Genomic DNA, 25,353 nt, shown 5'->3' with positions numbered 1-25,353 from the left:
ATAATTTATAAAATTTTGTATACGAAAAAATAAAAAAAAATCAATCCGACCGAATCCAATCTGACCAGATCCGATTCGGATGGAACCCAAATCCGAACACGAACCCGACACAATCCGATCGATTGCCACCCTTAAATGTAATTATTAAAGGCTGCGGCGCGTCTGCTGTTTTCCTCCTATCTTGACGTAGTGATGCATCAGTATGCGTGCAAAGCGTCAGTGCCATTAAATACCCAGATGCAATGTTTCTACAATATCTCCAGATAAACTCGTACAGAAAGAAAGACTTGCGTGTGTGATCTCTCTCTCTCTCTCTCTCTCTCTCTCTCTCTCTCTCTCTCTCTCTCTCTCTATCTTTTCTCTTTTCACAGAAAGGACACGAATAGGCCCAAACTCTACTAAAGAAGCAAAACCCAACAAGCAAAAGCCCTGCACCAGAACGGAATCAAACAAACCAAACAAAAGACTTCGCCCACCATCACCAATCCGAAGCATGGGCGTGTTCATGGGCGTGTTACAGAAATAAAACCACCATCATCCTTCCCCAAATAATACTCTCGCGGACATCCCTCCTTTCTTTTCTCTTTCGGGTCTCTCTTTGGTTACCTTTTGGAGAAGAAGAGGTGATCAAATGGCTGCGATGAGGAGGCCATTGCAGTTGGTGGGGAAGAGAGTTATGGGTACGAGGAGCATGTCTGCGCTTCCCCAGGGATCCGCTCCCTTGACCTCTGATGAGCTCATGGGGTTGGAGCAAGAGCACAGTGCTCACAAGTGAGGCATTCGTTCTGTTTCCGCTGTTTTTTGCTGATTCTTTGGTAAAAGGTTCAATTTTGCGGCTAACCCATTTGTCAGAATGCCCATGTGAAGCTCGAATTTGTTGGGATTGGATGTTGGTTTTGCTCAATACGATCTTAATTTGTTCTTGTCGTGTTTTTTCTGTTCCGCTGCTTGTTGTTTGTTTGAAATGCGTTTTGTGGGTGGCCCATTTGTCGGAATGCCAGTTGATATTTTGGCTTATGGTATTGGATCAGGATCTTGCGCGATTTATGTTCCAATTGTTCTTTCCTTCTGTTTGAGGGTCTGTTCGAATGTATATGCTGTCGCCAATCTTCTGAAATGGTCAACGGATTGATATAGTAGTAGAACGAGAAGTTCTTTTGAATGCGAGGCTCTGGTCTTTAATAAGTGTAGATTTTAGTAGTCCATTTCTTCTCAATTGTAGTCTTAAAATTAGAACTTCTAGTTATTTTAATCAGAGAAGGATCATGCACTGTATTATTATTTTACAATACACAATAGATTTGATTGGCATTTGAAAGATTTTAGAATGTTTTAGGGAATATACTTTCATTAATTCAAGAGTGGTCAACCAAAGATGAAGGTAATGTAATGTAAATAAATGTAAAAGCTCCTTTTCCGTTGCAATCTTCTGCAAATAGTTCTACACATCATCGGTTTGATCTCTACAGAAAGTCTGTTGGTCCAGGTATCAATAATTGTGAAATTTATTCATCAGATTGTGCGATTTTTTTTTATATTACATGATAGTGTTACCCTCCTCGCATAAGTAGGTGAGCTGCTGTAATTCTTTATTGCTCTCAAGCCTGCTATTCTCTGCAGTTATCATCCAATCCCGATGGTATTTTCTCAAGCAAAAGGCACAAGTGTGTGGGACCCAGAAGGCAATAAATACATTGATTTCCTCTCTGCTTATTCTGCTGTAAATCAGGTATCTTGTCTTGCCAGAAAAACATTTCTTGACTTGTTGCTGATCCAAGATTTACCTTTGAAATTTTGATTTTCCATAAAATGTCTCCACATAATCTTCAGGCATAATTTAGATGGCTATTTCTGCCTAGTTCTGTTTTTATCAGTTCAGCCTGGTTGATTTCTGGTCGAGACAGTAACATTGAGATTTAATTTTTTTTTATTAGGGGCATTCCCATCCAAAAGTTGTGAAAGCTTTAGTTGAACAAGCAGAAAGACTTACTCTCAGTTCTAGAGCTTTCTACAATGACAAATTTCCAATCTTTGCAAAGCATCTGACAAGCATGTTTGGATACGAAATGATGTTACCAATGAATACAGGAGCTGAAGGTGTCGAAACAGCTCTTAAATTGGCAAGAAAATGGGGTTATGAGAAGAAAAAGATACCCAAGGATGAGGTAATGAAGTTGAAACAAATTACAAAATTTTGATTTGTAGTTTTAATACTTCAATTTCAGTATATGTCTTAATGATATAAATCTAATCATACAATGCTGAACTTCAAATGTGTGACTGCTTAGTAGCAAGAGAACACAAGCTCATTAATCAAATGAGAAGTTATATGATCTATCTTGATTTCAATCATCTTACATAAGATGTAACACTTGTAGATTTGTATTATAGATTCTATCCATTATAAATACATGCTAGACGATGATGTTTGGTGGAGGCAACATGGATACTATCCAGGTGTTTCTTTTAGTGTCATTCCTTTTAGAGATTTCTAGGGCTTTTCAATTATCGTTCATTTTGCAAGGATGCAATATTCCATATATGATTTAAGTTCCTCCTATTTCTTTTCGGAGACGGTGAGAGTTGGCACTAGCTTTAAATATCTTATCTTGAAGTAATGTATTATTCTGTGGATTGGAATAAAGTTCTATAATAAAGTCTTATAACTCAGTAGCGCAGTCCAATTTTACCTACATTGAAAAACTATTCTGCTCTGTTTGATTTATTTCTTCAAATTTCCTATAAGATGTTATGAGCTAGTACCGTCCAATGTAAGCCTGTGGCAAAGATCTTACAAATTCAGTGAACTAAGAATAATGTAGTTTGGCAATGAAAGCTAAATCCTTGGATAATCATGTTATCTTAGAAAACAGTACATTTGCAGGCTATCATAGTATCATGTTGCGGATGTTTTCATGGCCGGACATTAGGTGCAATCTCTATGAGCTGTGACAATGATGCAACCCGCGGATTTGGCCCGTTGGTTCCGGGCCATCTGAAAGTTGATTTTGGTGATCTTGGTGCACTTGAGAGAATATTCAAAGGTGATCACCTTATCCATGACTGAAGCCCTACACTGGTTTCAATTTCAATTGTACAATTTTTCTTCTTAATTGGTAATTTGATGGAACCGTTGGAATTTCAGATCATGGGGATCGAGTTTGTGGATTTTTATTTGAACCAATCCAAGGAGAGGCAGGAGTAAGTATGCTTGAGAATTTGTTTTATCTTTTTGAGTCAGAATCTGTCTCTTCTCACAGTGAATTATTCACATAACAAAAGATAAAAGTCTTTTATTTAGTTATATTTTTTGCAATCACTGCTTATTATAGCTCTTTTAATAGCAAAATCTTTGAGGTAATCTATCAATTTTTTGGTCTCCTGGAAGAAATGGTCTTTGCATGATTTATTAGTACCTTTTTGTCATTTCCTTCCACCAGCACTAGCAGTGGGCCTTGCTTTATTTACCTTTCTGGTGATGATGACTTCTTTAATTCTGGTTGTTAATTTTAAGTTAAATGCTGATCGTTGTTTTTTGCTCAAGAATGTCTGTTCTAACGAGTCAATCTTTTATAGCAGCTGTCATAATATTTTGGTGGCATTTGACATGCTATCGTTTTCTTGGTTATTGTTTTAAGTTTTAACACATAATTGCCTTGTTTATTTTTGTATAACTTCTTGTAGGTAATAATACCACCAGATGGTTATTTGAAAGCTGCCAGAGATTTGTGTTCCAGATACAACATTCTAATGATTGCTGATGAAATTCAAACAGGCATAGCCCGTACAGGGAAAATGCTGGCATGTGATTGGGAAAACATCCGGCCTGATGTGGTGGTGAGTTCTTGTGTAAAGCTCATGTCAATGTCCTTTTGGTTTGTAGTCCAACAACCTTTAGTTTGTTGTGGTCTTGTGGACATGATATATGGAAAAGTAAAGAAAAAATTAGGGGGGGACTTTTATCTTCCATCTGAAATCTTAAACTAACTATATCAAGCCTTTATGCTTGCTATTTCCATTGACACTAGATACTAGGAAAAGCTCTAGGTGCAGGAGTTGTACCAGTTAGTGCAGTTCTCGCTGACAAGGATATCATGTTGTGCCTCAAGCCAGGAGAGCATGGAAGGTGAATTTTTCTGTTGTTTTCTCCTTTTCTTATTATCAAAAAGTAGAAAAAAACAAAACAATAGAAGATTGATATTTAGGTTTACATTCTGCAACATTTTCCGTGATTTTAATTCTCTTTGATGATATACTTGAAAAGTTATTTTTTTCTACATACAACCTTTTGTATGTCATTTTCTGTGATACTTGGAAATTAAAGTGCCTAGATGTGATTATTGACAGTACTTTTGGAGGCAATCCTTTGGGGAGTGCTGTTGCAATTGCTGCATTGAATGTAATCAAAGATGAAGGACTGATTGAGAGGTACACTGTCTTCTCACACTTGGGAGTTGGCATTCTGTTAGTTTTTGCCAGCCTTGGTTGTAGAAATTCTGCTAAAGAGATAACATCAGGCAACCTAACCTTTTTAGGAAATAAAAGATTTCTTGATGTAACTGACTTCGCAAATTCCAATTGTGTGAAGATCCCATAATGACCTGATGACATAATAAAAGTACACCAATGACTAAGAACATTTACATTGTTAGGTTTTTCATATTAAGACTTCCATGGCTACATCCCACAAGACTAGAGGCAGCCCATGAAAGAGGGGATATGTGATCTTCATTGTTCTTGCTTAAGTGCTTGCAGACATTAGTTCCACAATTTTGGAAAGACTTGCATTCAATTAGGAACGTAGAGCTACAGTGTTTTAGTAAATTATATCATTTTTGTCAATCTAGTTACCTTATTCTGGGGACCCTAATTTTTCTGTTTCATATAAGGCTGAATAAGCATCTCTAACTGATCTTAGTAAGATATGAACTTCTGAGTTCTCTGCACATCAGCATTTGGGGGTTGTTTACCACAAAAACAGTATGATGAGTAGGGATATTCTACATCATTTTGTAATAGAGGAGAAAAAGGAAGTTTTATAAATCAAAGTTAGTGTCCATTTAGCTCAACAATGAGACACTGATACTGAAACAAATATATAATAAGGTCATATTCTTGGATCTCAGATGCAATAATCAATGAGAATGACAAGCATTCCTTGAATTTGATCTGTTTGACGGCTTTAGGTATTTCCTCTTTCTGTTCATGTCCTTTATTGATGTACGGTATGGTGCAGATAAAAAAGAGAACTTAGAGACAATAACAGAATGAAACGTGAACTGGGAACCTAGAAAAACTTAGTGAAGAAAACCAGATATAATAACATTTGGCACCTAAGTTGATAAACTTTTGGTGAACCTTGGGTTCTATCAAAAGTAAGCCGAACTGTCCACATTTTTTTCATGAATGATTTAAAGCAACTCCGAAGGCTCTTAACCTTGTTTCTGTAGAGACTACTAATACAACTTCTAACTATCAATGGTGAAAGGTTATTGACTAGTCTAAATAAATTTCAATATGAGTGATTCTCCTGCGACCATTGTTCATTATGTCCACTTCTGTAAATCTTGTCACATTTTATTTCTCCGCAGGGCTGCCAAGTTGGGACAGGAATTCAGGGATCAGTTAGCAAAGGTTCAACAGAAATTCCCTCAAATAATAAAAGAAGTACGGGGAAGAGGGTTGCTCAATGCAGTAGATCTGAATAGCAAAGCTCTATCTCCTGTTTCCGCGTATGACATATGCATCAAGTTGAAGGAGAGGGGTATTCTTGCCAAGCCCACACATGACACTATAATTCGATTAGCTCCTCCACTCACTATCAGGTATAATTCGCCAACGCATATATCAGTGAAAAAATGGAGACACTTTCTTTTTGTATTTCTTTTATTTGATATATCATTTAGTAGCTTGTACTTTGTAGGATTTGAAAGTGGCAGCATATGATTAGGCAGCCACAAGTTTATTTAATTTCATTGGTTTGATTTTTTTTTTATGGGTCTTGAATGAGAATATTTTACTTTTTTTCTTTTAGATGGTTTAGTAATGGATGATAGACTTAATTATGATAGGCCAATACTTCTACATGTTTTATTCATTATATATATGAACCCAGTAGTTTCCAATTTAATAAAATAAGACCATAATAAGATTCATTATTTTCAATATAATAGCTATTGGCTTATAAACATTGACAGGTAGAACATCCATAGGGAGATCACCATCAACTGTGCAAGAACCTTGAATATTCCATATGGTGGGCTAGATATTGAATGTCGATCATTATGCCCTTAAATCTATCGAGTTAATTTATTATCCTTACCTATCATCTTATCCTTTTCTCTCCGATAAATTTCCAACTTTTCCATTGACCATCTTCCTAAATTTAACTTCCATGAAGTGTAATCAATTCCTGGTTTAGCCAATAGCTATTATTTTGAGGAAATAGCCAACATCTGTTGTTGAGCCTATATTAAGATTCTTTTCAATCTCTCTTCAAGTTTCAATTTCAGTATTACGGAGAAAGAAAATTATATGAGGCCTATAAATATTCTCTTTGTTAATACAGATCAATCTAAATTCCATATGGTTAAGTGACTTGCAAGTTTGAAATTTTGAACTTCTTTTCACCAATTTCTGATCATTGTTATCTATTTCAGCCTCGAGGAGCTTACTGAAGCTTCAAAAGCTCTTAGAGATGTCTTGGAGTTTGATTTACCAAAGCTGCAGAAGCAGATCCCAAAATCAGAAGCAACAACAGCAGAGAACCAAGTATGCGATAGGTGTGGACGAGGCATGTATGATTCCACCAACACCCAAGACTAATAGAAGACTAATGTTCCATGACCAAATCTATTATAATCTTTCATAGCACACTGTAGTGCTGAGATGAACATAAAGCTCCATTATTGAATAAGAAGAGCTAGCGTCATCGTTGTTCTTCGTTAGTACCAATGTAGTAATAATTTCATCAGTAAAAGTTGTATCTGCAATCATGCCCAGGTTCTTGTGCTGTATAAATGCTTTTCTGAAGATTCACAGGATGGTTCTTGTGAACTTCAGAACTTTGTAACTGCCATTTTTCTTACTTTTTATTAAGTTTGGTAGCTTCTTCCAACCCACTTGTTATCATCAAATCAAGGTACTAAAGATGGATTATAAGTATTCCAGACTGGCTATCTTCATGCTGGTCACTACTTGCAATGTTAACACCAGAATTAAGTGTGCCCCTGTGGTATTTGCATCTTATCCACTGAGGAGGGTATATAGTTGACCTTTAATTTCTTCCTCCTTAGATCACATCTGAACTCGTATTCTTGTCCCTCGGTCAACAAAAGAATTTTTAAGTGGGAGGTATTCGAGTTTGGTATAACTTTAAGTATAAGGGAAGAATCCAAAATTGAATTCAAGGATGGCGACGAATATCTAATGCCAGTGTTAAATCCTTCTTTGCCCTTTTTTAACCCCCAAGGGAACATAGGCTTTTGGATTCCATGTGTGTTTAATTGCTTTTAACACCCTACGTTTTACCTATTTATAATTTATACCTTATATCTTTAATATTTATAACTGGCATCATGGGTGTTAATTTATCTCGCAGACTCCGTCTCCGAGGCGGAGACAGTTCCGGTGACTACTGATAAAAAAGCAAGGCAATAGAAGAAAAAAAATATATATAATTGTATCTAATGTCGTGCTTTATGAACATTTTCAATATCAACCTCCGGAAAGTTGAGAAATATGAAATTAGGGTGGTCAATCTTTTTGTGCTCATCCTAATCCCATACGGGGGTCGTTAGATAGTTAGATATAAATTTCCGTGATAATAAGTCCAAAAAATGAAGGGTGTTAGATGCAAACTTTCCTTTAAGAAAAAAATAATATATATATATATAGGAGGAGGGAGCAAGTTCCAAAGAATAAACTAGACCAAGGAATTGAAAGGAAGCAACCTTTTCTTTCTCCCACCTAAGCATTCATTTGTTTTAAGCAATAAACAATTCAGAATTAGGTTATTATTAGGGTTTCTTCCACCACACCTCCTCCGCTCTCTTTAATACGCCCCTCGCGTCCTTCGTCAGCAGATCGAAAAGGATGCCTCCTCATCCTTCTCCTCTCTAATATCTCTTCAAAAAACGCGCTGCCTTCCGTGTCCTCTGCCTCCCTCGTTTGGGATCCGATCTGTTGCGGTGTTGCGACCCGATGTCGACGGATCTGGGTGGGACTGGGCCGTTCGTCGTTGATCGTGCGGCGGAGGACGAGGGGATCGACCACTTCGATCGGCTGCCGGACTCGATCCTCCTCGTCGTCTTCAACCGGATCGGCGACGTGAAGGCCCTCGGCCGCTGCTGCCTCGTCTCGCGGAGGTTCCACGCCCTCGTCCCGCTCGTCGACTACGTCGTCGTTCGCGTCGACTGCGTCATCTCCGACGACCCCTCGCCGTCGCCTGCCGCAGCCGGTGGGGGAGACAAGACGCGTGGGGTTTTCTCCCACCTTGCGCGGCTTGTTCTTGGGGGGCTCGTCAAGCCGCTCCAAGCACTAGGTCACATCCTTGGCCCCTCCGCCGGCACCGCTGGAGCCCGGAGGTCCACTTCCGGCGCCGGCGCCTCCTCGTCCTCTTCCGCCGGCGCCGTTTCCGAGGTCTCGCATCACTCGCCGTCCGAGGTCTTGAAGAACTTTAAGGAGATCAGGCGACTTCGGATCGAACTCCCTGCGGGGGAGCTCGGGGTTGACGACGGAGTTCTCCTCAAATGGAGAGCAGACTTTGGATCCACGTTGGACAGCTGCGTTATCCTTGGGGCTTCCTCCATCTCCCCCAAATCGTCTAGTGCTATTCCTAACCCTAACTTTCAGGATGCGTGTGGCGGAGTTGATGACAACGGGAGCATCCCAGAGTCGTTTTATACGAATGGTAGCTTGAAACTTAGGGTGGTGTGGACGATCAGTTCTTTGATCGCCGCCTCAGCCCGGCATTACCTTTTGCAGCCCATTATTTCTGATCACGAGACGCTCGACAGCCTGGATCTGACGGATGCCGATGGGCAGGGAGTGTTGACGATGGACAGAAGACAGCTTCAGGAACTGCGTGTGAGGCCGGTCTCAGCATCAGGGAGCTCGCATAGGACGCTTGTGCCGGCTCTTAGCATGCGGCTTTGGTACGCACCACACCTAGAGTTGCCAGGTGGAGTGGTCTTGAAGGGGGCAACTCTGGTGGCTATAAGGCCTAGTGAGGAGCGCACAGGGGAGGGGGGAAATGGGGGTGTTGTTGGGTCCTCCGATTTGTGCTGGGTGTCGGATGCCTTTGAAGAGCCGTACAGGACGGCAGTGAGGATGCTTGTGAAGCGGAGAACATACTGCCTCGAGATGAATTCCTTTTGAGCTACAAAAAGTGGCATCTGAGAATTCAATCCCCAAGAGGTAATTTTTCAGAAAAAAAAATTATCCTCAAGATATTTTATGTAATTGGTGTAGGAAAATTGTGTTCTAGAATTAGGTTGATTACTTACTAATGCTTAGAGTGGAAAATGGTGGTCTTAAGATTGGGGTTTATTTGTTTATTTGTATAAGCCTATATACATTTTGGTACAGCTGGAGACCATATCTGCATTCTTCAGTTGAAAGGAGTTGCTCGACTTTTGTTGCAGGTGAATAAGAGGAAGTGTAAAACATGAAGGACAACAATAGAAGCTTAGAGAAATATAGCAATGGCCTTAGGATGGTAGAGCATAGTTCTCAATAGAGCTAGATGATTCATGTAGATGGCTAAAGATCATGATAAGTTTGCTGCCTTCTCTTCCCTTTCTTTGAAATTTTTGTGGAGCAATTGTGTATGGCCAAAATATTTTGTTCGAATGTATTGTTTTCTGTCATTAGTCATCACCTATAATTTCGGTTTCCAAGTACAATACTATCAACTAGCTGTAAAGCCTGAAATATTCTTGTGTATCAAGAAATACTTCTGATAAGTATACACTTCTCTTTGACCTTTAGTACTTATTCATTTCATCATAGTCCATCATGATTTTTTACTAGTTGAATCTTAGTTATTTTGCCCCTTACTAGTACGTTCTATGAATTTTAGATCATCTGATTTGCTTGTATTGTGAATTTCAAGATAGTGATATCCTGATATGCTTGATGTTTTATATATCAAAAGTTAGCCAATATCAATACAGTATCTATCCTAGTATAAAAATAAGGGAGAGAAAAATAAGAAATAGTGAAATTTTATAATTCTGCTGAACAAATATCACTATTTTGTACATCGTTGCTGCTATACTTGGTTGTCTAACGTCTATGATTGAACATATACATTGTTGATGGCATTAACTGCTTCTGATAAAGTAGGAGTGGGATGTAATGCATAAAAAGTTTGTGTCCTAAAATGATCCTGTCAGTCAGAAAAATCTACTGCAGGTCTGATCTATATCAGTTATGGCAATTTTTAGGTCTAAACATGTAATGCATTTTCATTTGTTCTTCATAGAGGTAGATTTTAAGGATCAAGGGCATCAAGTGAGTGCCTTTATTGGTGTAGTCCATTAAAAGTTAGATTTCAAAGGCACATATAACTTCAGTGGTTTGAAATAGGTATTGAACTCTAACAGCAACTTGCAATTATATGAGACTCAGAAGCTGTAAAAGAAAGATCTTTACACACGCAAGCTTATTGGTTTTTATGCATCACTAGCTATCGGTTTTAGACCACTGACCTGAGCTTGTGATTCTGTAAAGGAAAAGTATTTTGACTATTTTCTTGTGAAAAATATATATTTGTACATAAGCAAGGGAGATGTCTTTTTTCTTATAGTTTATCTTTGGAATTCATGTTGTAAAGAGTTCTCCATCCCCTCTTCATTCCCTTTGTTAGGGTTAGATGAGGTTTCCTTTCTCCGACCCTCCATCAGTAGAAATTGCTACTCTACCTTTGCTGATAAAATTTCAACCATCATCGGCCAAATTTGGTCTTATGGGCAGGATCACTACTGGGGGAGACCCCTCCCTATCTCTGGCAACCAGAGTAGGGTGTGGGAAGAGGTCTCTTCTCTCCTCACCCACCTTCCCTGCTTTATTGTCTGCAGTTTTGTCAAACACAGCTGCCAGTGTGATTAATTAGGTCTTCTTATATCAGAAATTAGTTGGCCATTTTGGGATCTTTTGCTCTCGGCCATTGATGATAATTGCTTAGGAAAATTACTACTTGTTTTCTGACTTCTCTTCCCATTTCTTTGACATGGATGCTGTTTGGGTCATGTCAAGAAACTTTATATGTCAAAAACTTTCTGCAAATTATAATAGTTTGCTTGTCACCTGTTACATCTTGAAGTAAATGTAGCAACTCCGTGATGGTATTAACTATTAAGTGCCTAGAACAGTTTCTGGAGAAATCTGTGTTTCTGTGTTTTAACTACTTAGTCAATTGCTCAAACATATTATCAGGGTTTACCTTTTTAAGTCCTTATTAGTTCTGCTTTGCTAGTAGCATTGAAAATACTGAATTGTCTTATTTGATTATATCATGGATTTCAAGAAATTCTTTATTAGTTCTGCTTTGCTTGTGCAATTTTTCTCTCTTCTTTTTTTCTTCTCAATTCTTGCTGACTTAATGACCACAACTATCTTTGTCTATATAGTGGTGTTCCTTTTATATGTTCATGACTCCTATTATTTGTGGGAGTGTCATGTTATCAGTTCCTCCTTTTCTATGATGTCCTGATTTACCCATTTCATGCTGTCAATCTTAGGGCAATGCAATCTCGAGAGATCGGCAGCTGAACAATTTCTTTGGACTGCATGGATAACAAATTCCAAGCTGGTCTTTTTACACCTCTAAGTGGTAACTCCTTGCCACCACTACTGTTATGTATTGCTGATGACCGGCAGAATTACCGTATTGTCTGTAGGGAACTGACAGGTAATGTGCTCCAGTTATTTAGTCTCTATCTTAAACGTGTTTTAACTTTTATGACTGTGACCTAGGCAATGCCAATCTTGTAACTATTGGTCAGGTCATCGGTAGACATGCATGCTGTATTCTGTATAAGTAGCATATGCCTGTATTGATCCCATTATGCCTACTAACCTTGTAATAAAATCCGAACTTCAAAACTCATCCCATGTGATGTAACCTTCCCTTGTACATAATGATATGCGACATGTTGTAGATTTACAGTGGTGATAGTTTTGTACTTGAATTTTTCTCAAAACAGTTTTGAACACGACGTCCACCGGAAGAGGTGGAGAGGGATTTGTTTGATGTGTGAATCTGGAGAGCATGTGGTCGAATTGGACTTGAAAGAATCTCTTGTCCTTGTGTGTCAGTCTCTGTGCATGCCAAAATACCTAACATTTATTTATTGGGGTCGGTAGGATGCTGGTTGGTAATGGAGACACAGAGGGAATCGCTAGTGCTCGAAAAGTCGTAAAATGGTTACAGTGGTGGACCCTTTTCCTCCATGATTGTAAAGAAAAGCATTCTGCATCCTTTACAGCTTTCGCCTTTGCAGGCTCGAAGAATGTGAGAGGCGCATTAGAGACGTTTATTGAGCTTTAGGATGAAGTTGGCGCAGGTGCTGCCTCTAATGTTTTGCCTCTGATTCTTCGTTCTGGCTTTTTGGTATTTTCTGGTGCACGCGGTGGTGCCAGAGTTGCTAAACTGACTCATGACTAAATGGATGGTTGCTAGGTCATCACTGATATTAGGGTTGATATTTAGTGAAGTTTTTACCGGAGTGTTCTATTTTTTGCATAATTTGAGACTTTTTGAATTTGAGAGATTAGTAAGAATTTAAGCTTGATTCAAATTCAGGAATATATACTATGAGCCCCTTTAATGATTCAAATTCAAAAATTTTATTGCCATGATTTGCGTGAGTTGCTTTCTGATTACTATTATCTAACTAATATATCCGAGAGGATTAGCATTTTTGTCTTATTGCAGGCAGCTGTGGCATTTGCGTACTATTATTTTGGATGTTTGGTTGTAGAATAAAGTGCAAACTAGTTTAGCTAATATTCATTTCTTAAACTAGCACTAAAAACTCTTATACCAATTTAAGTTATTATAGTGTCTAGTTTTCACGACTTTAACTTGGATGCCACAAGTTGCCACTCTTTCAGAGAAAAGGAAAATTTTCACAATAATTTAGCTAGTAACATGCATTCATACACCCAGCATCAGTCCTCCCTCATATAGATCACAAGTTTTTCATATCTTGAGATCTATTTCTGATCCTAAGGATACATAACAACAAAATCTCAATACAAATAAGATGTCCCGTTTAAGTTACAGTCTGAAGGAGATACCACATGCATCTGACAAGGATACAATTACATGATGCATTTAAGGGCACCCTAACTTTCTCAGGATCCATGAAATAAATTCAACAACAGTGATTAGAAGAAAAGAACTTGAGACCGTATAAGTTTACAACAACAAGGTCTATCCCCCCATCCACACAAGATAAAATCATCTGACTCATGAAAAATATCCAATTCATGAGAATAGAGAAGATAAATAGAACAGATACTGACTCCATCAGTGGAAATAAATTTTAACACAGTTCAGATTCCTCACGTTGGAGTGCTTACGTTCACCATAACTCATCTGCCTTTTGTTCCTGCTAGTCATGCAAAATAATAATCAGTGTAGCTGCAGATGGTAGGTTGGATAATCTAGATTGCTTGGCAGTAATTTCCAAGACTAGAACCAAACGGTGAACAGGGTAATAAAGTGATCGGTGCATAACAGCTGACTAAAGCAGGTGATTGGTGTAATTAAAGTCACAGCGGCATTTAACAGCATCATGAAGCATTTGAACTAACACTCAACCATTTACTCTTTAGCTTAAAAAAGCTAACTAAAACGTGATTGATGTAATTGAAGTCACAGCTACATTCAATAGTGTCATAAAGCATTGAACTTTCTTAGACTCAAGTCATTTACTATTAGCTTAAGATGTCTTACTCTATCAGATAAAGCAAATTTACCAATAAATTAGCAAGTTGAGTACAAGAACAGTGGTAATTGCCTCTTTTTATGTCTCCTTTGAAGATATTGAAAATAAAAAAGAGCAAATCATGAACTCGAACAGAAGCAGAAATTACAACTTAAAAACAATCCAGCAATTTTGAGTCAAAATATCAGATGCTATAATGAGCTGATAAAGGTATCAGAGGTCATAGAATCCTGCACAACATAAATACTAACGCACCCATCAAGAAACAGCAGCGAAGGGTGGTCACATCAGAAACAATCAAAATAAGGGTAGACCTTAGAAATAAAAATGAAAGAAGTTGAGGCTTCATGGATTATAACTTATTGCTTTAGAACCTATTAAACCTCAATTTTCACATGCTGGAAGATTGAGGCAGGTGCCAGACTTGATCAAGGCAAGAACACATCTAAGAACAGTAAAATCTCGATATTGCAGTCGATAAAGACAATTCAAACATGCTTGTAAAATTTGTTGGTGATTACTTCTTTATCAGTAGGACCTCAAAAGTTAAACCACTAAAATCAGATAACACCAAAAGCTCTACAGTTAAATACTATGAATTGGGTTACTATGCAACCCTTAGAAAAAAGAACAAAATGTATTTATAGCAGCAAAAGTATCATTTATTAGTGTAATGCATTCCACCATAATACCAAAGATTCATCCCATAGAAGCTACACTACCACCATATCTGAAGGGTACAACAGACTTGCTGACTCCTGTTGAAAGGGTGGTGGAAATTCTATAAGAACTTAATTTCCTCTTTTGTGGGTGGACGATATATTTGTTATGAACAAATTCAACCAAGCTAACATTTTTTAGGAAAAAAAAAACTGTACAAATTTGAGGTGAATTTAGGATTCGAAACAGTATCCTAGAGCACCATTAGAAAACCTATGTGACTATAAAATATATTTCACATTTCAGTAATGTTTTCACTGATTACAACCAGGAATAATCTTCAAAATTGTCTTAACTTTCAGACATGTCACATTTCAGTAATGCTCGTAGAACTATGTAGCATAAACCATTTTTGTTGTTACATATACAAGATATTCATGAATGAGTTTCAGAATTCAAACATGAAGCAAGTCCTGTGCCAGTAACTATGGCTTCCAATATCCAATGACAAATAGATAAAGTTTAATATATGGATATTTGTTTGCTAACAGGTATTTGCAATTGTTATTTCAAATATTATTTTGTTTCATTCCCCTTATCGACCCAAGATACAAACTTTATTGTAATGTTTTACTTTTTGTAGCGGAATGTATCTTATCGTTATCAGACTTCTGGATATACAAAAAAAACCCAAGATAGTGGTTCCACATGACATATCAGCAAAGGGGCAGGCTCAAGTAATGAATCTGGCACATGGCACCACCCTGCTAGTTATCAGTTTACATGACCTAGGAAGAGCAAAACTTCAAATAGTTTGCCTTCTGAAAGCCTCAATTGATATTTCAAGTTTTAAATTCTAAATGACCTTAGACCTGGACAAGAATCTCATAGAGAGGATTAATACGAGAACAAAGTCAATAGATGCAACAAATATAAAATTGTTAGATTTTTAGTGTTGGCAAAATAAAATATTCTACGTATTTCTATACATGTATATAAGCATATCTACAAATTTTGATAAAATTTGAATTGAAGATTTCAAGATTTAGAGCAGATAAATCACTGCGTTCGAATGCATGATTTGAAGACGTTCGCACGTACGAAGAATCTCTTTTGGCCAAATGCACTTTGTAGGTGTTCACATATACAAAATTATAGTTTTAGTCGTTCAAGCGTTTGCACATACAGAAGTGTAGTTTTGGCCGTTCGAACAAGCCTTAGACTCAAGTCATCACATTCAAACGAGCTCGACTTATATTTGAATGCAACCACATAATTTGCAAATTTTGGAATTTTTTTGGAATTTCATGAGACTTAATTTGACTTAGATTTGACTTTATCTTTATAAGATATATAAGAATTGGGCATCGCCCTAACCCTAAAACACAATTATTGATTTGAAAAACACTTTTTGAAGAAACAAGGTTTCTCTCCAACAAAGGTTTATCTCATCTTCTAGACATCAAGATTTTCATCTTAAGGGTCACTAAAACGAAAGTTCAATCTTAAGGATTACTAAGATTAAAGATCAATCACGAAAACAATGAATCACATAATCTAGCAATTAAGATTGAGTTAAACAAAATCATGAAAATAGACGAGTTGTATTATAAGTCAGTTTTGTAAACTACTACAGTTTATTAGTAATTGGTTTGATTTGAGTTTGAATCTGATTTTTTCATCCATTTGAGATTTTTCCATATAAAAATTTAGTGTTTATTTTTGCTTTACTCGTTAATTTTTATTCCGCATATTTACTTAAGCAGAATATTAGAAATATTACCTAAGATTTAGATACATATGTATATCTAGATGTATTTCAGAAAGGAAAGCCAATCAACACAAGTATAATTATATTTACTATGAAAAAAAGGACAAAGGACTCTTAGAGATGCAAAGAAGAATAAAAGGCGAAAAAGCTAGTTGTGTCATTTTGCAATGAATTGGACTTGACTATGAAATAAAAGCTGGATGCAAAGAAGAAAAGAGTCCGAGTGGCGAGGGAAATAGTAAAGGTGAAAAGAAGAAAGAGGAAATAGCATGAATATTGGGTTTTAGCCAACAAAGATTCTAAACTTCTCTTCCCAATGATTCTGTTCACACTTTCTAACTCATTTGCTATTTCCATAGATATCCTGGTTATTCTTTTGTTTTATTCTCAAATGTCCACTCAGCCAAGATTTGTCAATACATTCACTAGTAAAGTAGTGCTTGTTTACTTTGAAAGAGTGAGTAATTCAATAACTTAGAAGTTAGAACAAACTTTTTCGTTTTATGTGCAGGATATAAATAGTAGGGTGCATGCCTCCGTTATGGTCACACACGGCCAATACCCATTTTAATGATGACACTTGCCTACCAAGACATGTAAAAATGTAATAAGGATTTTAATATTGCAACACTGACAAAAATTAGAAAAGGAGAACACTCAACCAACTTGCTATGTTATCAGGGTATCACGTTTCTAAAATGAAATCGTCTCAACTTGCAACCAAACTGAATTTTTGTTGCTCGCTCAGCATGAATTCTCTCTCACAAATTGCCCAACTATTTTGTGGTTTCTCTTGAATAAATCAATATTCATACAAATAGATAGACTCACATCTAACACCTTAAACTTTTGGGTTGGATATAAGTTGTAATATAATACATAACAAGGTCTATTGCACTATAATTAAATAGTTTCAGCAAACGATATTAAAGTTGTTAGATCACAATGAGCTCTGCTAGGGTTTGATAAGTTCTTTCTAGTATGCATTTTTTTCCCTTCTTTTCTCCTATGATGGGTGAAGTTGATGCCTTGGTTTCACCACCCCCTTTATGCCTGTGAGAGAGGAACCTCGGATACAAGTCACACGAGGAAATGTTTTGACAAATTTGAAGCAGTTACTGTGGACCATATCATGCCATATTATGGTAATTATTGAGACAGAGGATTGGATAAAGATTGGTCCTAATATCTTAGCTAGTATTCGAGAGGAATAAAAATATTACCTCTACGGAATGTTTATTGGAACCCTATTGATGCCCTTCAGAGATTTTTTGCTACGATTTGGTCGATTACAAACTTTTCTTGCTTCGACATGAAAGAAGGTTTCTAACCTCAAAAACACAAGTACATATTGGACCCTGTTATGGCCTTGATATAACCTGATATGTATTAAATTCAATTGAATGAGTCTCCAAATTTAAAAAGAAAAAATCTGATACGACTCCGATATTGCGGACGAGATATGGCTTCGACACAATTTTTTATCATCCAATCATTTTGTTTATACTAATAGATGATACAAAACATATACTTAATATGTATATATGATTATCTAATCATTTTTTATACTTTAAGACTCATTTATTTGATAATAAATTGAATATATAACTTGAAAACAATTTAAAAATCTAAATACTTGTAGATTAATAATCAAATTAGGTTTCAATGTTTTAGTAATATTTTGAGTTTCGTATCAATTTCTGTTATAACATTATTCTGAAGTTCTAGATATGTTGTAGTTTTTTTTTCTTTAATCTTATCATTTATGGGATATATTTATTTTTCATTATATGTTATATTGGTTGACAATAGATTGAAAATATATTATTTATTAATTTATTAGTATATCCATGGTGTATATATATCCTACTTTATTTTTTTTTCTCATATTTGTATTTCCATATCCCTGTATCCATATTCATGCTTCATTGCTTCTAACTATTCTAATTAGCTTTAGAAGATGATATTATCAAGGTCTTTATGAAAAATTGCAGTGTATTTTAAGCTTGTGAGGAGATGATCCTCTTAGCACTCATTTGTGTTTCCTTTTGTGGATCTTCACTAGAATATTAAAAGCTTAAAATCCTTACAAACATTGTCGGTAGGTTGCATAATCCTATTCATGTTTATGATACAACAATTTCTAGAGTTTGAAATAGATACATCTGCATGTATATCCACCTTAATCTCTCAAAGATTTGAAATCCAGTTGGAGTTGCTCTAATCCCTTTTAACATAAAAAATTAAAAACAGAAAATATTTTAAATATTATTATCCTATAATTACTCTTTTTTTCTCAAATACGCACTTCACATTTTTCCTTCATTTAATAAAGTGCTCAATAAATTTGACTTGGGCTTCACTTATGTTGGATTTCTATTTTGGCATAAGTAAAAGTTGGACGAGGGCATCTTTAAGTTTGATAGTATGATTAAATTAACTAAGGGCTGAGAGTTAAGGTCTGATAATGACAACATAACAGCAAGGTATTATTTAAAAATTTCTTAGAAGACATATTTCCAGGAAAATGCAAGGCCCTCTAAATCAATAATGCAACAGGAAACTTGAGCTATTCTGGCCACTGGAAGGAGAAATTTTCAAGTTTTTGTGGCCACTGGAAAGAGACATTTCAAGTTTTTTTTAAGAAATTAGAACTTTCAAGTTGGTTCGTTAGAGTTGGCCACTAGAGTTGGGAACATTTGGTTTTAATCTATTTTAAACTCGGTGGCCCGACATAATTGAGGAGAGACAGAAAGTAGGACAACCCACTTTATCAGGCCTATATACTATGAGTTGACCTACCAAAAAGCAAAACATAGAAGAACACTTGGAAAAAATTGCAAAAATAAGCTAATTTGTTTTCACCAGTATGACGCCGTGACGAAGAGGTCGGAACTTGGAACAATATTCTAGCTAATATAATAACTCGTCAAGATAAACCAATCGAATGAGCCAGGACCGCTATCAAATCCAAATCACTAAAATTAATCTAACACTCAACATTACAACCGTTACATATCCACCTATTGACAAGATATATTCCTTAGTACATTTTATGGCCTAACAATTGTGCAGTATTCAACGGTTTAGGTAGACGAACTTGTAAAATATTCCCATGTATTTAGAACGCATTCTTTTACCACCGTATCTGATGATTGACACGCCTGTCAAGTATTTCCCCATACTCAACAACCTAAAGGCAAGTTCCAAGGTTGACTAATGCTTTTGTGCGCCAAGCTACAGTTGAAAAGCATATCACTGTCTGGCTGCTTAAAATCCTCTAAACTAAGCATGGGCACAGAGACTAATAGCAGTAATCGGTCGACACCTGGTCTAGTGAACAAAATGAAATCATGGGTTGTCTGCAATGGACACTCGTCAATCCATAACAGAGAGGCATCTTTCGTGGGTGAGAATCATTAAATTAAAAAATTAACCATGGAATTAAAGACGGACAACCTCGAGAGAAAAGCACACGAATCAAGCAACTGAGGATTTCAAGAAAGGAACGGACAGCAATAAAACACAAGAAGCCAAAGATCTCGCTTAAGCAAACTAACAACTTGGCATAATTATTAAAATCTAGACAGCAAAGAAACTATATATTATCATAGGGAAGCTAAAAAACAAGGAAAGCTACTTACCCAGCAACGTTGTTCGTCAACCCTTTCCTTTGCCCTTCAGGTCTGAATGCCTGTACCGATCCCAGAGTTGCAGGCGGCCATCAAACCCAGCCGTAAACTGGGTCTCCGCGGAAGTGGCAGCGGCTGGTGGAACAGCACCAAAGAGGAAGGGTAGGTTCGATCCCTCTACTTGAGAAGAAAGCCTTTGTAGATGGTGGTGGTGCTGGTGGTGCTGGTGGTGAGGCAACTGATGAGATGGTGAATTGGACTGAAGGGTCCCCCTGCTGAAACCCGCAAGACCCGAAGAGTTCGAGAAATTAATGTTGTAGTCTCCGGCCGGAGCGGGGAAGTGATCCTGCAAGAAAGAGAAATGCTGCATCTCCGGATGCTCTCCGGAAGCAGCCGCCGCGGCGGCGGCGGCGGCGGCGATGTTGAAGGGCACCATCCCGACAGGAGAGTTGTTCCCGAAGTGGAGAGTTTGGGTGGAAAAGAGACTAACTTGCCCGAAGTAATCCGCCGTCGCAGTGACGGCAGGCAATGGCCGGCAATTGCTTGAATTCTCTTGCGCATTGGTGATGGCGGCGGCTCCGCTGCTGGAGCCGCCAGCTGTGAGGAGCTCGGTGAAGGAGGTCTGGGAGTTGAGGCTCGTGTTCGCATTGTAGTGATGGGAAGCGACGTGGCTACCGCCACCGCCATCGTCTCTGTCCTTCTCCTTGTCCTTCGCTGTCCTCTCGCGGGCTCGCTCCCTCGCCTTCACCCGGCTCTCCGATCGCGACAACGAGAGGACCGACCCCTTGCTAGTTTCTGATGTGCTGCTACAGCCGGACTTGGTCAAGTGCTGATTCTGCTGCTGGCTATAACCAGCCTCGCCTTCTGCTTCCGCTTCTACTTCGGCCTCCGCCATCGGCTTCTCTTGCTTCATAGACTCCGGAAACGACCCGTCGAGAGAAGGGAGCTCATTAATGGCTGCGGACGCGGCTTTAATCAACCATTCGATGGCTTTGCTCGGTTGGTCGTAGCCGAGGCGGTCTTGGAGATCGTAGAATTGGATGGCAGTGGAGACGGAGAGGCGGACCCGGCGATCCCGGAGGCCCTTCGCCGTATACACCTTGCTGTGGCGGTCCTTGCCGCCGGAGGCGCGGGAAACGCGGTAGATTCGAGAGGAAGGGTGCACGCCCCACGGCATGGACCGCGTTTCCCCTCCCCCTCCGCCGCCGCGTTTCCCCTCTCCATCGTCATCGTCGTTGTCTTGGCGCTGCTCTTTTTGCCCTATCTTGGAACCGATCCTAGATCGCTTGCACGCGTGGTTGTTCTCTTCCACATCCATCGCTATTTCATACCCTCCCAGTCGACCTCTCGTTCCTTATCTTTTAGCAATCTTCCTTCTCTTGTGAGATGGGATTAGGGTTTCTCAGAGTTGGTGGACCTGTAACCTTCTGCATTGATGACGGAATTCACAGTGCAGTGTACAGCCGAGATAAAAGAGAAAGAGAGAAATGAAAAAAGGACAAAGATTAATAAAAAAAAGGAGGCACCTTTGGACGCTGGAGGTGGCCTTCGTAGCCGGAGATGTCAGCTCTTGGCCTCAGCTTTTCCACAGCGTTATCATCATAGCCGCACCTGGAGAGATGACCCCTCTCTCTCTCTCTCTCTCTCTCTCTCTCTCTCTCTTCAGAAATCAGCACTGCGGACTGTATCCAGCAGTAGTAGCAGCAGCAGCAGCTACGACAGCATAGCGCAGAAATGAGACCACGAATTCGGACGGTTTTCTCGAAGAATTAAGCATAAAGATACAAAAGAAAAGGCAGCGGCAACTTTAATCCTTTTACCAGCTTTAAACACCGAAACGCAGAAAGGAGGAGAAGGAAACAAACCAAAACGAGAACCCCAGGGTTCCCATCCCCCGATCTGCGCTCTATTACAATAAAAATATCGGTAAAAAGGGAGAAAAGGCCTACTTGCAACCGAAGATCTCACCTTCGATCGAAACCAGCTCCAATCTAACCCTCCAGCGCAGCAGATCTGCGGATCTGAAGCGGCCCGAGTTCACTGACCAAGAATTCAAGAACCCTCACACCGATCCACCTGCATTACTCTCCCGATCGGATCTCCCCTTCGGACAACAACCCGCCATTAACGGACCTCGATGCCAGCGGATAAAGCTGGAAGAGAGAGGAGGCTTTAGGGTTTTGCGAGGGGAATCGGAGGAGAGGGAAAGCTAAGGAGGGAGATTTCTTCCGGAATAGGCGTTAGTTTATTCAAATCTCGAAAAGATAATCCGAGAATAGGAGGTAGGGGAGCACGGCTTCCGATGCCCTAGGCGTTCCCATCCGAGCAATCGCCGAGCTTAGCGGGGAAGGTCAGACACAGCGCCGTCCTCCTCATCCACTTTATATAGTGGAGATCCTTCCAAACCACCCCCATCTCCTATCTAAATCACTCAATTGCCACTGTCTGGATCAACAGTTCCATGCAAGCGCAACACACCAAGCATCAATACCTCCCAATACTTGTACGCCAACTCATCACATCACCTGCAAGCTACCTTGGACGATGCCAGGGCTGCACTACCCCCCTGAGATTATTTTATTAAACTAATTTAATCATTTTGTGTACTGAGTTAAGCATCCCATTATCCTATTAATGGTAATTAGAGTGAGGCAGTTTAGATGGGGAGCAAATATCTCACATAGATTATTGTATTGAGTACTGAATGGGTCATGTACTTTTGTTCCATGATACTACTCTTTATAGAGTTTAATGGTTCTAAATGTCACTAAATACGTGGATGGCTGCTAATCAAAGACTAGTCTATTTATTATTACCTTTATGAGATATAGATGTTGTTCGCCTCTTTATTTAATTATTTATAGTTCTCAATTCGTAAAAAACACGTGCTTTTTTTAAGCTATCCAATTGTAAAAAAGGAAAGTGCTCAAAAGATAAAGCACAATTATTATAATAATAATAATATATATATATATGAGTTGGATTTCAAAAGAAAGAGTTTCGGACCATTTTAATGAATATTCTATTTTTTAATTAGATATAATGCGAAGCAAACTTATAAAAGAAAATTTGGTTTGAAACAATTAATAAATAATTTTTATGTCTAATATAACTCACAGTAGTAATCGAAGATTTCATTATTACTTTAGATCCTATATTAAATTAAGATGGACTTTTAGTGTCTTTGTATCCAACCTCGTAAAGATACTTCTCTTTTAATATATTCTCATTTGCTCGTGTTGTTCTCCCGTAGTCCTTCCATTGTTATTCCTTTTAACAACAGGATCAAAAATTTCACTGCATACTTTTATTATTATTATTGTTATTTTTATCACTCTTAGTCTTATCATTTTTATTCTTATGCAAGCTAATGTTCTCAAGAAAAGGATGCCTCTATTTGGAGGCAATGCTATTGACGTGGATGTCTGGAGAAGGCCCCACTAGTTAAATTAAATTAATTATAGATTTATCCAACTCTAGAATTTGATTTGTTAAAAATCACTTCAACTAATAAATATCAACAAGATATAAAAAAATATATTCAAATAATTTATCTATTGTTGTGGGATAGATAATAGGCTGCAACCCATTAAACTCTGATAGTAGCAAATAAAAAATGAGAGCAAACTAGAACTAATTCAAACTCCATTTTTAAATAATTGGTTGGATTAAACTATTAAATTATTAGGTAATGGATAATAATATATATCATGTATTTACTCATTGTTATGGTATCTCAGTTCAATAGTTTGTTTTATTAATATATTTGACTATATCAAATTTGAAGATACTTATTAAATACAAAATTATAGAGGATAATATCGATCGAATTACAAATAACACGATAAAAATATAGCAAAAACATACATCTATTCAATACATTTATTATACTTTTGTTATCTAAAATCTAATCGATATTATTTTAGATCCGTTGAAAAGGTTGTTCACTTATCTACAATTATATCTTTAATAACAATCTTCAGATTCAATTGCACTCTAGTCTAGACCACAATAAGATACATTAGCAGGAATAAAATTATACAAGGCAAAGTGAATTTAAGCCTAATTACAAAGATGAGTAAACAAAATGTAACTCCCAAGAAAGAAAGAAAGGAAAAAAAAAACAAATGAAAGAACTCCTCACATACCCAAGTCTTGAGATGATGCTATATGATGTGATAATTAAAAGGCATGCTTCCATTAAAAGATAGATGCTCAATAATGAGAGAGAGAGGAACTAATAAGAGAGATAGATATCCATTGTCCATTTACTGTAGTTAGGGCATGTGAAAGCAGCCTTTATAAGTTTTTGAGGGCCCAAAGATAATGTTCAAACAGTCAAATGTTCCTTTTATATTACGTGGGTAGTCATAATTGCCACAGTATCTCACCAACGTTCACTGTTGCAATGAAGACGATCCCCTAAAATTCGAAATAATTTAAGTACTGTCTGCTGAGACGTGCCATAGCAAACAACTATATATTGGTTTTAAGAAATTAATTAATTTCCTGCCGAAATTAATTCTAATCTTAACCGAGCTTAATCAAGCTTGAATTAAGCTTTAAATAACATGTTATTAATGATAAAAATATCAGGGCTCATGATAAAGCTCCGCTCGAAATTATTTTCGAGCCGAGTTTGATCGAACCAAACTCGAGCCGAACTTGAATAGTCTCAATTTATTTTGATAGAATAACTATTTTTAACCCAATCTTATTCTCACCTTATTATATTATTTTGAGTCAAAATTCTATTACCATAGATAAAATTTTAGGTTACTATATCTTAAATAAATACTTACAGATGACCCAGACATGATAGTATATTATACATGCTGAGGTTTTTATAATTTAATTGTATTTAGCCTTTTGATTTAGCATATAAAACTTAGTGCTTATATTTTATATAGTCGATAAATATTTTATTATAATAAAATATATACAATTTATATATATACGGTGTATACTAAAACTTATTATTATAAATAAATATAATTAAATTGCAAAAACTTCAGTAGATACCATCAGCTAATCAATATTTTGCAATATCTTTTTGCCCATTAAATTTACCGGATATTGTTCTTCCAAAATCAGTAGTTGAGATAGCATCCTCCTATATTGAAACCTCTAAACGAAATCTTCTTAATACCAAATAAGTCATAGAAACAAAGTAGCCAAACACCACACACCCATCCAATTAATTCTCCAAAATTTAATTTTATTACCACTATATGCAAGCTCCAGCTTTGGATGAAATGAACATATTTCTTTCGAGGAGGGAGATTTTCTTATGTTTAGCTAACAAACTTTAAAAGATAACAGAGGAGACAGA

The 25,353-nt window shown here is 37.5% G+C and overlaps 3 protein-coding genes across 6 annotated transcripts; 2 read left to right on the top strand and 1 right to left on the bottom strand.

Moving 5' to 3' along the window:
* Positions 1–355: 355 nt before the first annotated feature.
* Positions 356–7,117, top strand: LOC140763699 (ornithine aminotransferase, mitochondrial). Its single transcript, XM_073102001.1, has 10 exons — positions 356–771; positions 1,621–1,729; positions 1,935–2,165; positions 2,885–3,044; positions 3,146–3,201; positions 3,685–3,837; positions 4,029–4,126; positions 4,348–4,428; positions 5,592–5,825; positions 6,660–7,117. Exons 1-10 carry the CDS (start codon positions 632–634, stop codon positions 6,823–6,825), a joined length of 1,428 nt encoding a protein of 475 aa, XP_072958102.1. The 5' UTR covers positions 356–631; the 3' UTR covers positions 6,826–7,117.
* Positions 7,118–7,931: 814 nt separating this feature from the next.
* LOC140762407 (F-box protein At5g46170-like) lies at positions 7,932–12,171 on the top strand. 2 transcript variants are annotated; one of them, XM_073100193.1, is made up of 2 exons: positions 7,932–9,417; positions 9,645–11,737. In XM_073100193.1, exon 1 carries the CDS (start codon positions 8,203–8,205, stop codon positions 9,376–9,378), a length of 1,176 nt encoding a protein of 391 aa, XP_072956294.1. In that variant the 5' UTR covers positions 7,932–8,202; the 3' UTR covers positions 9,379–9,417; positions 9,645–11,737. The 2 variants fall into 2 exon arrangements, with proteins under 2 accessions (XP_072956294.1, XP_072956293.1); XM_073100192.1 differs by lacking the exon at positions 9,645–11,737 and adding an exon at positions 11,745–12,171 and having other exon boundaries at positions 7,934–9,417.
* Positions 12,172–13,203: 1,032 nt separating this feature from the next.
* Positions 13,204–22,393, bottom strand: LOC140762406 (transcription factor PCF6-like). 3 transcript variants are annotated; one of them, XM_073100190.1, is made up of 4 exons: positions 21,990–22,393; positions 21,548–21,734; positions 20,034–21,448; positions 13,204–13,622 (listed from the first exon to the last, which is right to left on the bottom strand). In XM_073100190.1, exon 3 carries the CDS (start codon positions 21,337–21,339, stop codon positions 20,050–20,052), a length of 1,290 nt encoding a protein of 429 aa, XP_072956291.1. In that variant the 5' UTR covers positions 21,340–21,448; positions 21,548–21,734; positions 21,990–22,393; the 3' UTR covers positions 13,204–13,622; positions 20,034–20,049. The 3 variants fall into 3 exon arrangements, with proteins under 3 accessions (XP_072956291.1, XP_072956290.1, XP_072956292.1); XM_073100189.1 differs by having other exon boundaries at positions 13,204–13,619; XM_073100191.1 differs by having other exon boundaries at positions 13,204–13,619; positions 20,034–21,445.
* Between the last annotated feature and the right edge of the window lie 2,960 nt (positions 22,394–25,353).

This window comes from Typha angustifolia, chromosome 7 (genome assembly GCF_048772165.1).
Source record: "Typha angustifolia cultivar Huaian chromosome 7, ASM4877216v1, whole genome shotgun sequence".
Taxonomy (NCBI): domain Eukaryota; kingdom Viridiplantae; phylum Streptophyta; class Magnoliopsida; order Poales; family Typhaceae; genus Typha; species Typha angustifolia.
Note: the sequence above shows the minus strand (reverse complement) of the source record. Positions and strands in the feature narration are given on the sequence as shown.

Bases quoted from the DNA above. Each gene is read 5' to 3' on its own strand.
- LOC140763699 (XM_073102001.1), top strand. From the start codon at position 632: ATGGCTGCGATGAGGAGGCCATTGCAGTTGGTGGGGAAGAGAGTTATG. The intron at 3,045-3,145 runs GTGATCACCTTA...TTGGAATTTCAG, and splicing joins ACTTGAGAGAATATTCAAAG to ATCATGGGGATCGAGTTTGT. The intron at 4,429-5,591 runs GTACACTGTCTT...ATTTCTCCGCAG, and splicing joins GATGAAGGACTGATTGAGAG to GGCTGCCAAGTTGGGACAGG.
- LOC140762407 (XM_073100192.1), top strand. From the start codon at position 8,203: ATGTCGACGGATCTGGGTGGGACTGGGCCGTTCGTCGTTGATCGTGCG.
- LOC140762406 (XM_073100190.1), bottom strand. From the start codon at position 21,339: ATGGATGTGGAAGAGAACAACCACGCGTGCAAGCGATCTAGGATCGGT.